General features: G+C 34.6%; 1 protein-coding gene across 3 annotated transcripts in view; it reads right to left on the bottom strand.

Annotated features, from left to right (window-relative positions):
* LIN54 (lin-54 DREAM MuvB core complex component) overlaps positions 1-15854 on the bottom strand; it is a gene marked incomplete at both ends in the record, with an annotated part of 71473 nt that overhangs the window by 41304 nt on the left and 14315 nt on the right. The window contains 3 exons of one of the 3 annotated variants that reach the window (XM_084233230.1): positions 4659-4801; positions 10859-10982; positions 15137-15852. In XM_084233230.1, coding sequence (XP_084089356.1) covers positions 4659-4801; positions 10859-10982; positions 15137-15820 — 951 coding nt within the window. Of the gene's footprint in view, positions 1-4658; positions 4802-10858; positions 10983-15136; positions 15853-15854 lie in introns of those variants that run through there. The other 2 variants (XM_084233232.1, XM_084233231.1) reach the window with 2 other exon arrangements.

Genomic DNA, 15854 nt, shown 5'->3' with positions numbered 1-15854 from the left:
CACCTGCCGCACAGAGGGCACCTGCAGTTAGATTACAATAGCACCAGTCATATAAAACTTTGTCGTTTCTCATCTAATCTTCCTTGTAATCAGTAGGCAAAAGCAGAAAGAAAGGCAACAGAAGAGTGAAGGAAAATTACAATGCTCTTCTGAGTCATGACTAGGTCTGAGTTGAGGAAGCTTTGAACCAGATGTAAACTTTTGACTAGACTGTAATACCTGTATACCTTAAATTTAATTTAAACTAAGGTTAATTCTTAGAGTTAAAAATGACCTCCAAAATGCATGAAAGTCAAGGACAGAAAAAAATAAAGCTAGTTCCTATTAGCATACCATATACCAGTCTTGCCAGCCGATAATGTCAGCATGTACTCTGTTATGTAAGTCAGGAATCTAGGAATCATCCTAGATTCTCCTTCTCCCTAAGACCTTGATGTCTAGCCACTATGTCTTAAACTCTTTCCTCTTTTTGTTTTTATTTATTTTTGTGTAGAAGAACTAGGGTGTAGACCAGAATTGCAGGGGTTGAGAGAACTCACCAGACACAGAGTGGGGAGTAGAACAGGCAGATCTACTGAAATACACTGCTAAAGGGAGTAGTGGGTGAGACAGGAGAGGTCTGCTGCGCCATATTGGTGTTAGCTCCCTGGCCAGGGATTGAACTCAGGCCATGGCAGTGACAGTGTGATAGAGCTGAGACTTAACCCCTACACCATCAGGGAGGCCCTTAAACTCCTTTCAATACATCTCCCTTCCTGTCCTTTAGCTACTAAGTCAGCTCAAATGTGAAATATTATAATAATCTAGTTTAGTGTCTCTACCCTTTTTTTTAAAAAGATTTATTTATTCTTATATACAAGAACTGGGGTACAGGCCAGAGGCACGGAAGGGTGAGAGGATTCCCCAGAGACAGAGCGGGAAGCAGAACAGGCATACGGACTGAAAGCACTGCTGAGGGGAGTAGCAGGCGAGACAGGAGAGGTCTGCCACACCATATGGGTAGCTCCCTGGCCAACCGGGAATCAAACCCATGCTTCAGAGGCTGCGGACAGCTTCACAATGCTGTGCTCAACCCGCTGCGCCACCAGGGAGGCACTCTACCCTTTTTTTTTTAACTTTCATATTTTAAATCTAATACCTAGACACTAGTCACTAGTTTTTCTAAGAAGCCCCCAGATATCCCTAAAATGCAATCAAGGTTGAGAATCACTAGTCTAACTGATCTCTCTCAGGATCCAGATGTGCTTTCCCCACACTATCTTTCAATAATGCCACATGTCATCTTTTTTAAAACGCAAGTCTCATATTATCATAGAGCAGTGGTTCTCAATCCAGGTCACCCATTACAATCACATACGGAGCTTTTAAAAGTATTAATACCAGGCCAAATTCTTGAAAAATAATTAAAACATCTTGGGGATGAAAACCAGGCATGGGCATTTATTAAGGTTCCCAGGTAATTCCAAAGTGTAGACAAAGTTGAGAATCACCGCCCTAGAAGCAACAAGAAGCCACAAAGCCTTTAAGAATAAACTCCCATCTCCCCTGAAAGTAATGGAACCTTCCATCTAACCTCGCACCCTTGGCTCTCACACTACCAAAGCAATATATCTCCTACAAAAGCCACACTTTTATACATTTGTGTAAAATATTAGCTAAATTAAGGGAGCCCCCTCTGCTCAGCTAAGACCTAAAGCATCCTTAAGGTTAAGACCTTTCTAGAAGAACCTCCTTTGTATAAATCCTCCATGACACAACAGCAGAGCTCATCAATTTAGCCGTGACCACTATGATTTTGAGGGTAATTTTTAATGTTTTAAGTACAACTTCTCACCTAAACTACTTGAAATTAAAACCTATCTGACTCATACTTTTATCCCCAGTGACTATCACTATGCACAGCACATAGTAAGCACTTATATAACTATTGACTTCATTCCATGTAAGAAATAATTATTAATATATACAGGTAGAATCCATTTTAATAACTGATGTAGTATCAGACATATTTATACATTATAATCAAGTATCATTAAGATAGAAACTAATAGCCAGACTTTTTAAAAAGGTAAGGCAAGCTGTTAATGTTTGCTTTATTTATGAACAGTAAAAAAAGTTGGGTACAAAGGGCAATATGTTTCCAGATTCACATGGGAAGCTCTTACAGAAAATGACACTTGGTTTTCCACTTGAATATGTTCTTTAAAACAAACCTTTTTTAGGAACCTTATTACACTGTTGGTGGGAAAGTAGACTGGCCCAGCCCCTATGAAAAAAGTATACAGACTTCCCAAAATATTAAAAATGGATCTGCCACAGACCCAACAGTTCCAATTATAGTTACCTATCTGAAGAATACAAAAAAACTAATTTAAAATGAAACCTACATCCCCATGTTTACTGCAGCACTATTTACAATAGTCAAGCTATGGGAACAACCTAAGTGCCCAAAGAAAGGATGAGTGGATTAAAAAGATGTGGTATATATACATAATGGAAGACTACTCAGTGATCAAAAAAGATAAACTCATGTCATTTGTGGCAACATGGATAGAGCTGAAAGAGATTATGCTAAGCAAAATAAGCCAAAAGGAGAAAGATAAATAGCAGATGATGTGACTTATATGTGGAGCATAGAAAAACTAAACACAGGGTCAGACAAAGACAAACTTCAAAACCAACCCTTGAAAGTTGATGATAGAACTGAGGCATTGCAAAGGGGATGAGAATACAGTGGAGACAGCAAACAATGGACTATAGTGGAGGACAGTGCTTGCTTTCATGATGCGTGCCCTTTCATGACGGCGGAGTTTCTCTACTTCCAAAACATTAACAAATATGGAAGCCAATGGCACTTTAAAAAAATACCTTTTTTACCCAAAGCAATATGTAGGATCAATGTACTTCCTATTAAGATTCCAACGGCACTTCAAAGAAATAAAACAAACAATACTAAAATTCACATGGAAATACAGAAGATCTTGAATAGTCAAAACAACTCTGACAAATAAGTGGAAGATGTGACAAAGGGCTGGTATCCAAATACAAACAGAACTCAAGCAACTCAACAGAGAGAAAACAATTAACCCTATCAAAAGATGGGTAGAAGAGCTAAACAGACATTTCTCCAAAGTAGACATACAGATGGCTCAATAGGCACATGAAAAAATGTTCGTTATATACTTAGCATCAGGGAAATGCAAGTGAAAACCACATTGAGATACTACCTCACACCCGTGATAATGGTTCATATAAAAAAGACTGGAAACAAGTATTGGCAAGAATGTGAAGAATATTCTTACATTTATACTCTGTTGGTGGGAATGTAGACTGGTCTAACTCCTCCAGAAAACAATTTTGAGTTTTCTCAAAACATAAAAAAATAGATCTAACGTATGACCCATGAATTCCTCTCCTAGGCATCTATCCAAAGAACACAAAAACAGTTATTTGTAGGGCTATAAGTACTCCTATACATTGCAGCCCTATTTAAAATAGCCAAAGAATGGAAACAACCTACATGCCCAAAGACAGGGAATGGAATAGAAAATGTGGTATGTGTACACACAAACATACATTGGAATTCCAGTCAACTATAAAAAAAGATGAACTCCTGCTATTTGCAGAAACATCAATGGAACTAAGTGAATGCTAAGTGAAATAAGTCAAGAGAAATACAAATGCTGGATGATCCATTTATATGTAGAATATAGAGACAAAACAAAGGGTCAGACAAAACCAAGCCAATAACAAACCCTTGACATCTGAATGCAAAACTGAGGTAACCAGGAGGAAAGGGTGGTGGGGTGACAGTGGGGGAGGGTAGGGACCCAAAGAGCACAGTGAAGGATTATTTGGGCTTTGGTGGTGGGCATGATGTGAAAAAATAGTTTAGAGGTTTGAACAAATACCCCTAAAACAAATACAATGATGTAAATCAACCTTTCCTCAATGATCATAAGTAGAGGGGGAAAAATACCTGTTTTCAAACATGTGGTATAATGACATCTGTATGTTTCAGGAAAGTGAGCTAAGACTACTTACTTTACCTGTATGTTTTAGGAAAGTGAGCTAAGACTACTTACTTTACCTAGGAGTAAAATGATAGGTACAATAAATGAAAAGAAATTATGAAAAATTACCAAGTACTCTCAATGAATTGTACTAAGCTTTAAGATATCTGATAATATGGTTACCAGCATTTAATAGCAATTTCTAGCAGTCTGGGTACTGTGTTACCAGCGAAAGTTCAGATCTCCATGACACCTGTGACAGCTTCGGCAGAATACATAAAGTATTTCATTTTTAAAAAGTCACATTTAACATTTAATATTTACAAAATCACTCTATATGTGACTTACCCAAATATGGTAACCCTGCACAAATATTAACAGTAAAGGTACTAAATATATATTCAAAAAATTTTTATTGTACCCACAGTCCAATGGGCCATGTCAATTATTTTAGCATGCAAAATGATAACTATGTTACTCTGTATTTAGTTAACTGTCATATATCCTTGATTATTAAATTATTCCAGTATTAATTGAATGTCTATTACTTGCTTGGGAATATAATGAAACTAGTATATGAAGTGACCAGTAAGACAATAAAGGCATTAACCACAATATTTGGCATTTGTGGCTAGTCTTTTTTACCTTATTTGGCGATTTCAAAGGTGAGATGGCTATTTTATTTGGTGTCTGTGTTGTAGAATTTAAAGTTGATCCAATAACACCACTTTCAGATATTGTTATGGTCTTTGATGGAGTCCCGGGAGTAGACTGTGAAAGAACCCTACCTGCAAATGAGAGGCAGCACATCAGTTTGACTTTTTTCAATAATAGTATAAAAAAGAATGTGATGATGATCTACACCACCAAGGACTGTAGATCACTAATTCATATTTATCCATCTATAAACTCAAACATGTGAGTCCCTAATGACCCATGGTGAATCTAGGCAGAAGAGCAAAACAATGCTTCTTAGTGACACTGTATCTTAACACCACTTTACATAAAGCTCACAAAAACATTTCTGCTCATCAATACATTTTCATCAACACTGTTGTCATATCCATCAGAAAATAGGCTAAGGACAACTAAGAAATATGTCCTATGTAATACACCTCCTGGAAATGAAGACCTGAATTCAAGTCTTAAAACACCAGTTTCTGTTCTCTGCTATGCTATAGCTCTCTTCTTGTTTGAACTTAAACCCTTCAAGATACAATTTAAATCCACATCTATAAGACAAGTAATTATTGAACTACTTAAGTACTGTCTGATGTTACACTGTGCGACTTTCAGACTGTCAAAAGAAAAAAAAACTGTTTTTTTCTACTAGCTGTTCTGGCCAGATTCCAAGAGGAATACTGTGTTCCCTTCTGGGCAATACTCTTTAGGAACAAAATAGAAAAATCAGAGTGTGTCTTACTAGCTTAGGGAATTGGAAATCATATTACAATGAGTTGAAGTATAAGGAATTTTTATCATAGGCAAGAGAGGGATGCAAAGAAAAAACACACGAGTCATTAGTGCCATTCACCAAGATTCTGGTTCTCACCCATTCTGGGCGGTGTTAGAACTGTACTTCCTACCCCACTCACCGTAGTTAATTTAGGGCCATATGACCAGTCCTAGCAATGAGTCATGCATAGAAGTAATGAATATCATTTCTGGGCTAGAATATTTGCTGCCTATGCAAGACTTTCCCAAAACTCGGTTTTCTCTGCCACATGCAAGGTTGGTAGATCTGTCAGTCTGGGTCCTTGAGTGGCTAAATAAAAGTCCCCTTTCTAACCTAAAATAGACATGAAGTTTGAATAAATACTAAAATTTTGGGTTCTTACAAAGTCTTCTAAAGATTCAGAGCTTGTTTATCATGGCAGGAAACCCAAGATTACTCTGACTGATGCTGGTTGTCAGTTGAAGGATTAGAACGAAGCATAAGTACACAGAAACAGAAAATTTTCAATTTAGGACTAAGAAAGAACTTCTACTGAAAAGTTCCAGTGAAATGACTGTTTCAACATAAGGGAGTTTCTAGTCACTGAAAAGTTTCCTGAGCAGTTGCTAGATAACCAAATCCACTGATTAAAATGGAGTTCAGCACCCAAAAAGTGCAGAAGTAGAAAAATAAATTATCTCTAAAATTCCCTCTCATCTTTAAATGCTATGATTTAACTTAAAGGTATAGCTAGAGATGAAAAAAGAGGGAAAAAGGAAAAAGAAGAGACTTTCTCTTTAGACAAAAATTATTATTATTATTTATTAGTTGTTAGCTATTAGATAGCACTTTTGTGCCATTTTCTCAGATAATAATGCCACAACAACATAGCTTCTTTTAAGTGAATCAAATTTTATCTAACATTTACAAATTTAAAAATTATTTCAAACACAATTTTTTTCTGTTACTTTGTAGTACATGATTACATTTAATTTTATGGATATATTCCTTAATGAATTTCAGTTCAGTGTTTTTTTTTAGCCTGAATTGCATCACCGCTAAATAAGCCAATTTTATAAAATAAATCTACGTCAAATAGTTTTAGAAGATCACCCTAAAGTTTGCTGGTTCTTCATTCCAAAGCTAATACCTATGGGTAAGACTGAAGCTGCATCAACCATTATGTTAAGATAAAAATACCAATAAAGGTCCAGTGTAATAAAATATTCACCATGTATGGTTATTATAATTTATTAGTTGTTAGATATTACATATATTTCAGAAAATGTCCACATAGAAAATCCTCAATTCTTGAGGATAATTGACACTAGAGAAAGACCACTTCAAATGAATTCACTTAAAACAGGAATAAAAATTTCATTATAAATAAAAAGAGAACTAAGGATAAAACCTTCACTTTTTTTCCCATTATATTTAACAAAAATTCAATTTATAACTACAACTACAGTTATCCTTAGGATGAACAAAGGATAAATCAACTGTTGTGTTTGAGGCAAAGAGAAGTCTTCTGAAAATCTGTATAACATTTTGTGTTGATGGGTACAACCTGATCATATAGGTCATTCCTTGCAAAAATACTTCAAGATTTCATCAATTTCCCCAAGAATCCTTTAGACCCTTTAAAATTCAAGTTATTCTTTTGGGGATTCTGCTTGTTTTTCATTCAGATATCAATTCTTCTGATTATCTTATCTAATCTCCAAATCCCTAGTTGCTTTTAGTCCCACAGATTCAAACATATATACAAGTTATACAATCTCACCTTGAAATCATTTTGTAAGGCATCTACACTCTACTGTCAGAAGTTCTCCAGAATTAAGAAACATACCCTAAAAGCTACCAACAAGACAGGCTGAGGCAGGGAACTAGCATATCTCAGTAAGAACTAAATCTATTAGAGATTAATTCATTAGTGAATATTTTTACATTAATGATGTTTGTTCCACTATAGCAACCTTCTACTTTGTGAACTTTGAAAATGAGGACCTTTGCATCTCACTTAACCACCTCAAGTCTTGTGAAGTAGTTGGCATTAACATTTTACAGACCTAAGTATGGTAAACAGATAATATAATTACCCAATAATTTGGAGAAAATAAATGGAGGAGTCTTGACTAAAACCTAAGTTTCCCATAGCACTATACTGCCTCTATAATGTACATATTCATTCAACAATCCATACTCACTAAATCACATCTATGTGCCAGAAACTGTGCTAGCTATTGGAAAGAGATAAACACCAGATAAAGGAGCTACCATCAGTGTGGTACATACATACAATGGGATATTATTCAGCCTTAAAAAGAAATTCTTACATATGCTATAACATAGATGAACCATCAGTATAGTATGCTGAGTGAAGACAGTGAGTCATAAAAAGACAAACATTATAGGATTCCACTTATATGAGTTACAGAGAGTAGTTAAAATGTTAGAGATGGAAAGTCTTTTCCAGGGGCTGAGGGGAGGAAGGAATGAGGAGTTATTGTTCAATGAGTACAGTGATTCAGTTTCACAAGATAAAAAAAGTTCTGGAGATGAATGGTGGTGATGGTGAGTACACTCACAGAACAATGTGAGTGTACTGAATGCCACTGACCACTTAAAAATGGTCAATTTAAAGTATTTATATTTACCACCATTAAAAAAAATAATTAAAACTAGATGATAAATAAAAATAACCATTAAGAAAAATACTAAGTTTACTGTGGAAGACAGAAGAAAACCATTAATTATAATAAAGAATGATTAATGGAAACATAAAAAGTGACTATGAAATTTAATAGAAGTCTAATTATAGTTTGGTATTTGCAGGTGTAAGTTTTATGGAAATACAAAGATGGCCAGAAGAGTACCCAAGTAAACCTAGGAATTTTCCAAGATAGGTGGAGCTAATCCAAAGACACATAAGCTCAGAGGATACATAAGCCCAAAGGAACAGCAAAAACCTGAGAGAACATGGTCAATTTGGTGATCTCTTAAAATAAGTTAAGTCAGTAGGTCTGGAGCTTGACAGGAGGTGAAAATGCTTTGTGATAGGCCCATAAATGCTTTTAGTGCTAAGAAAGCACTAGCATTTGATCTTGATTCTGATAAACTGAGGTCAAGAAATGGATAAGAAATGGCTACTACTAGGAAAATTTAAACAGGGGTGTATCAAGATAAGATGTGCGTTTCAGTAAAACACATACAAACGTGTTTATCTTGACTAAAAAGCAGGAAAAGATATTCATCTTCAATGAGAAATCCACAAGTCATTAAAAACCTTTTAAAAGTTCTTTGAAAGATCATTAGCTACAATAAAAAGATTGAGAATCTTCTTGTGACAAGATAATTCAACAAGAGAGCTTCTCTAGTGGTTAAACATCTGTGGCTTCTCTGAATTTAAAAGACTATAAAGAACTAGTGAACAGTAGAAATCATCCCTCCAAACTGAATTTAATGCCAACAATTCTAGTGAAATTTCAGAGGTTTCTATATGCATTTTGGTAGGCTAATATGTGTTTATAATTAGAAGGTAAAGCAATGGTTAATGTACTCAAAGACCAAGCAAAGACATTCATCATAAGACTCAAAGACCAAGCAATGACATCCATTAATGTCAAAAATAAAAGAGATGAAATCTTGCCATTGGCAAAAATTTATTCAGATATTTCTGCAAATATTACAATTGTTTAGCATACAACTTTCCCAGTAACTAAAAAAAATTTAAGGGATATTCTCTGAAACTCAAGAAACAGTAAAGACTAAAACATTCCTCCTGGTTAGCCTCCTCTACCTCAAAACTTCTCAGAGGGCTAGTGTACCCTTTTTTCTTAATACATCCAAGCCTTGCTCATTTTCAGTCAACTAAAACCCTTCCTTAATCACTCCCAAACCCAAACCTTTTCTAATCTTTTTTCTGGGGCTATCCCTGCCTCCCATTGACAGTTCTGAAGACACCAACCTCCTCAAACACCACAAATCTGTACTAAGGATCAAAAGAGAAAAAGAGCACTCACTCACCCAACACTACACTCAAACCACAATCTTCCCTTGCTCCCTACAATGAGAAACCTCCCTACATACAACTCAAAGACTTGAAAAACCATGAATCACTGCCATTGACTTCAAAGCTGCCTACTGCCTGTAATTTTTATTAAAGACAGCAGTGTGTGTGTGTGTGTGTGTATACACACACACACACACACACACATACATACATATATATATATGCATGCTTGCTGGGGATGGTTAGTTTACATTCTAGGAATGGGTTATTAGCATATGAAAGTTTTTAGTCAAAAGGTACCATCCAGAGATGCTTCCATAGCTGTCAGTACAAGGTAAATAAGAAATGACTTCCAAATTGATGAAAAAATAAATGTTAGTAGCGCTCTGAATTCAAGACGAGTCACCATAACTGTGATTTTCTCTAGAAGCATTGTGTTGCTTGTCAGGCAAAGAGTAAGAAGAGATCTATTCTTAACTAAGACATAAAAAGAGAATCAATGGTATTTCAAGAGAGTGGTAATTACAGGGCCACAGACTCCAGTGTGAGGAAGAACTTCAGCAAAGAAGGGGATGATTATTGATGAGAAAGTAGAAGGATTAATGCATCACAGATTTCAAAGAATTGCCAGATTGGGTACACAAAAGAAGGTTAAACTAGAATATTACAGGGAATGAAATACTCAGTTAAGATTTCTACAGTTTTATAAATTGTTGGTGATGACAAATTCCAAAGTATATAATAAAAGAATATTGGGCCACACCAGAGAATTTGCTGGTAATAGTAATATAGCTAAAATTCTGTTACAACTTAAGTAAATTACAAATAAGACAATTGCCTATTTGTAAATAATTTTATAGAAAGTGTACTCATTAAAATAATGAGACCAAAAATTCAAACAGTAACTATGAAAAATTATATTATGTAATCTAAACCTATTAGACTTAGTACATATACTCTAGAGACCCTGAGTGGGTTCAATTCCCAGTTCAGTCATTTGCTGAGTGCCTCCATTTCCCAACTGATAAAATGGGAATATTAGTACCTACCTCATAAGATCATCAGACGAACACACATGTCACTATAGCTAAAGAGCTAATAGTGCAGGACAAGAAGCAAACACTATAGAAATGCTAGCAAGTATTATTGGAATTTAAGATTACTTTCATGGTAAAAACCTACCAATAACTAAGGAAACTAAAGTAATGAACTGACTTTGAGAAAAGGCATTTTGTTTTAAGCACATATTTAATAAATGTAACATATTTTATTAACTAGTTTGGTTTATAATAATAAGTCATACTTATTGCAGTAAAACATCTCAAGGTGGTAGAGCAGCCTTTTTAAATCTAAAAGGCATGTAAATTTATAGCTTAGTAAACTATAAAGAAATATAACCTGCAATGACTGGTGGTGATACTTGAGTTGTCTGTCCTGTAACTGCTTTACTATTAATTGGTTTTGCAAAGATCAGCTTCGTGATTACCGGACCAGAGGTTGGTGTTCGAGGCTTCTTAGCAATCTGAAATATATAAATAACTATGAAGACCATTTGTTTCCTTAAAACACCTATCCAACCAAAATTAGACAAAAGATTAATATACAGAAGTACACGTAAAAAGAGCTTATTTAACAAAATATATTTAAATACTAAGGTTGAAAACATTTAAAATGGAACCAATCATCAAAATATTAAATATGATCACACACTTAAGTCAATATACCCCTTTACATTTTGCCATAGATTCTTACGTTAGTCCCTGTGATATGTGCATGATGAAAACCAAATGTTTAATGTTTAATAGCAATGTTTATTTAATCTTAAACATAATAATTTAAAAACATTGAAATAGCAATATTCTTTTTTGAAATAAATTTTCAATAATAAAAAGATGAAGTAGAGTAAGTTAAAAAGTATAGTGCAAATGATCAAGACACCATTGAAAAATTACATTCACCCCTGGAATCAAAATAGAAACATACATTAAAGATAAGCTTATGATTAAGATCTTAAAGTTTTAGATCTATGTATCAGAGTAGGTAAATGAAAAACTGAACAAGTTAATGCTCTAAGATACAAAGGATACAAAAAATAAATTTGGCAACAGAAAGAGTAGTCTAGGACAAAGACTGAAATATTTACTGAAAATACTGTTTACTAGACTATAAATTCCTTGAAGGGAAAATCTTTATTTTATTTATCTTTAATCATAAGATATATATTGGCATACTGTGGACATGCACTAAAGTCTCCACAAATCAAGGAAGACTGAATTACTAATTTTTTCATATAGAAATTATCGATGTACGCAAAGACATAGCTTCTTCTAAAAGTCAAAAGCAGAAATTTAACTCTGATAAAAATCACAGACTTCTAGATTAACTTAAATATTGTTATCTTTTGGCAAATAAAAAAACTGAGTCCTGTAAGTACTATTAATTATTGGAAATCATGACTCAAAATGAATAAACATGGCCATCTTGAATGATAGAAATAAACCCAAAGCTATACTAGACTAGATCACAGAACTTGATAAATATCAACTGTGTGCTCAAATTACAAATTAATGTATTTTCTTACCTAGAAATATACTACTTTCTTACACTCAGCACATATTACTGACAAAAATTATAAATGAAATACAAATCACTTTTTATTTTTTTTATTTTTTTTTAAATTCTTTTATTTTTTTATAGAGGCATGTTTTATTTATTATTTTATTTGTTTGTTTGTTTGTTTTTTGTTTATACATGCACTGGGTACAGTCAGAAGCGCGGGAGGGTGAGAGAATTCACCAGAGCCAGAGTGGGGAGCAGAGCAGGCAGAAAGACTGAGGTACACTGCTGAGGGGAGCAGCGGGCAGCAGGAGAGGTCTGCGCACCATGTGGGATCCTCCTCCGGTGGCCGGGGAGCAGCTGGGGATCGAACTGGCGCAGCAGAGGCCGCGGGCAGCTTCGCAACCCAGCGCTCAACCGCTGTGACACCAGGGAGGCCCACAAATCACTTTTTAAAACACAAGGAAATCCATCAATATTAAAAACACCCAGTTTAAAAAAAAATACAAAACTACCCAGCTTACAAAACTGATATATCCAAATAAATTCATAGTTGTACTTTTAAAAACTGATGCAATTTAGGGAGTCATATAGAAAAATAGCTCCCAATTGTGTCTTCAGGCCTAAAATGCTAAAATAAATGAGAATATGTTATCTATTGACTTAGCAGTCACGTTGTCTTAGAAATATTAAATATTTTCCTATTTTTAACTGATCTTCACAATCAGGGAAAATATGCAAGTAATACAACCAAAAGCACATTAATTATTCAAATGAATAATCTCAACTTGCCCTTGCAGTTATGTTTCTTTAGTGGAGCACAGCTGAGAATAACGATTTCCAGTTCCATTAAGGAACCAAGATTTTGCATTATGAATTCTACACTATGTAGAACAAAATCACTTTATTAAGTAAAACAAAGCATAAAGGATAATTTTTAACAAATTTATCTAATCAGAAGATTAAGACAAAAATGAATCAGAAAAGGAAATTTACAAATAAGACAGTCAAGTATGTGATCAAATAATACACATAACTTCTGGCACTGCGTTGGATAGCTTTTGAAACTAGTATGGATTTATGGTATTCCAGAATGCTAGTTATTTATTACTCTTATATACTATGCATAAGAAACACGGGAAAGTGTTTATATATCTGTAATTAATTGTAACTATACCTCTTTGTTACTGCCTCTGGCCTCAACTGTCACCTCTTCCCTTCATTTTTCAAGATGGGTCTCCTTCTTCCACCCTTACCTGATGTCCATACCCTAACAGTTTCAATACTCTGATTAAATTTAAGACAACGCTGAGGACTGTCTAGGAAAAAAACCAGAGAATCATATACACCGTGTAATACTAAACCAAATATTCTGATGCCTAAAAAGGTACCATATAGATATGTAGTTGTTTTTTTCTGTGCTTCAGTCTTGCAGGTTACTTTTGAGACTTGACTTGCTAAAATAACTGCTCACATAGAGCAATATTCTAAATGGGGTTTCTTTTGTTCTTGTTATGTTTTCAATTGTCTTTTTTAAAATCAGCAATATCAGGTTTTATGAAAATAACAATCCAGAAAGAAGCTACAAGAATATGACCCCAGTATTTTTTAATGTTAGTACTTAGGAGGGATTATAGCAAAAAAAGTAGTGGATAGAAGTAAAATTGTCATTGAAACAGTAGGCTTTTACATACAAAAGCCAGCAGGCTTTTAAAAAAAAAAAAACAAAAACAAAAATATCCATTACACTTTTACATACAAAATGACAAAAGAATGTCAAAAAAAATGACATTCTGATTTACATTATCAGTTTCTTGTGAATGTGACTGATTCATATTCCCAAAGCCAATGAAACTGGTAAACTAATAAAAAGTTTCAAAACTGATGGCCAAAAAAAAAGTTGAGAATAATACTGATGGAGACAGAGAATATCACATTCAAAAGATCTTCATCAAAAAAAGTAAAAGAATGTCAGCTGTAAGTGAGAGATGATAACAAACAAGAAAGAAAAGAACTAAATGTTTAATAGTGGCAGAAGAGACATGAGCAAATTACAACGCTTGAGAAATCTTATAAAATTCTTAAATAATAAGCCCATGAAAAATAAGTTTCTAACTTCTTTGCCAACATAATAACCAAAACATTATTTCTAATGTCAGTTAAGAGAGGACAGCTGTTCAAACCCTCCTACTTCTTTATATACCTGTGTTAGTACTCTAACTCATGCCTTTTTTCTAAAAAGTTCTTTCTTCTAAGAGACCACTTTCAAATAGGGAGTGTGTCTGTGTTTCCAGGTTTTAAGTGAATCATTGTATTTCGAAAGGTAATGGTGACCTAAAAAGGTCTATTGGGGCATGAAAACCACCTATAAATGGTCCAAAACCTTCTATCATAGAGCTCTATTCATACTAATAATAGGTATCATTTTAAAGAATACTAAGGTTTAAAGAACTATACAAGTATTACCTTTTACTGTGTATTTCTCTAGGATCAAATAACCATCCTTCAACTAAAGTAAAAAACTCAAAGATAAATAACCTTTTCAAAGTTTCATTGCTAGAAGGGTTTCATTTCACAGCTGGTCAAACTCTGTAGCCTATATGTTACCTTCCATCACATGGTACTGCATTTTCCATTTTGCAAATATGAAATGAAGGCAGTGGACAGAAAACTCCAGAGAAGATACATACACTGGCTAGTATGAACTGGCTGGCTCCAAGGATTTCTCAGAGCAGCAAATTTTCCTGGACTTTGGCCATCTGTTAACTGAGAAATTCATGTCTAAATGGTTTTTAACAATCCAGCAGCAACTCTCTGGCATCTTTATACCAGCAGAACATATTTGTAATCAAACTACTACTAAGAACAAAATGCATTTAAAAATGATTAAAGAACCACCAATACACTAATTTGAAATTTAACCAAAATTAAGTTCTAAATTTTCTGGCAAATATACTCAAAAGCATTTGACATAGCAAATTTAACAAAAAACCACACCATTACTAAAAGCAACATTCAAAAGAATTCAATAACTATGCATTTAATCACCCTACAAACATAACTGAGAATCCATTTAATTTTTAACATGCACTTTAAATTAATAAGCCCCCTTTTTTTTACCTGTACTGTTTTTAACTGTTGGGTCTGTAACACAGAGGGCTGAGTTGTAGTATTAATCAGTTGACTTCCTGGGGTCAATGCTGAGACACCAATGACAGGTTTCACCTCTGGCCTCCCTCCAATGGTAACTACTTTAATTTGCTGCGGTGGTAACTTAGCATCTCCTGACTGGGCCTGAGTTGTAACTTTCTGAGCCTGGGGTAGTTGGCTATGGGGTAGTGCTAAAACAATTGGTGAACCAGACTTGCCCAAAGTTGTTAAAATTAACTTCTGTCCATCTGGTTTAAGGGTCTGATTGCCAAGTTTAAGGTCAGATGTCTGTGATACTTTGTTTAAAATAATCTGATTGGCTGATATAGTCACAGGAGTCTGAGCACCAAGTTTTTGAAGGCCACTTGGAAAAGCTGGTTTCACTGTGGTATTAGAATCTGCTTTAGTAATTGTGGTATTCACTGCAACTTGGTTAGTGTGGTTACTGTACACTGTGACTGGTTCCGTGGAAATGGGCGTGGTTGTAGAGTCACCAGTAGAATTTATGTTGACAATTTCTTCCAGTTCTGTCTCCATGGGAATTGGGGATGAAACAATAACAGCCTCAATACTATCATCATCCACTAAAGTTATACCAGTGTCCATTATCTCCTCTGGAAGCAAACTATTCACCTCAGCTGGCACCACCTCCATGATCGTTCTTCTGCTAGAAAGTTGATCAGGCGCT

The sequence above is a fragment of the Talpa europaea genome (assembly GCF_964194135.1).
Source record: "Talpa europaea genome assembly, chromosome: 5".
Taxonomy (NCBI): Eukaryota; Metazoa; Chordata; class Mammalia; order Eulipotyphla; family Talpidae; genus Talpa; species Talpa europaea.
Note: the sequence above shows the minus strand (reverse complement) of the source record. Positions and strands in the feature narration are given on the sequence as shown.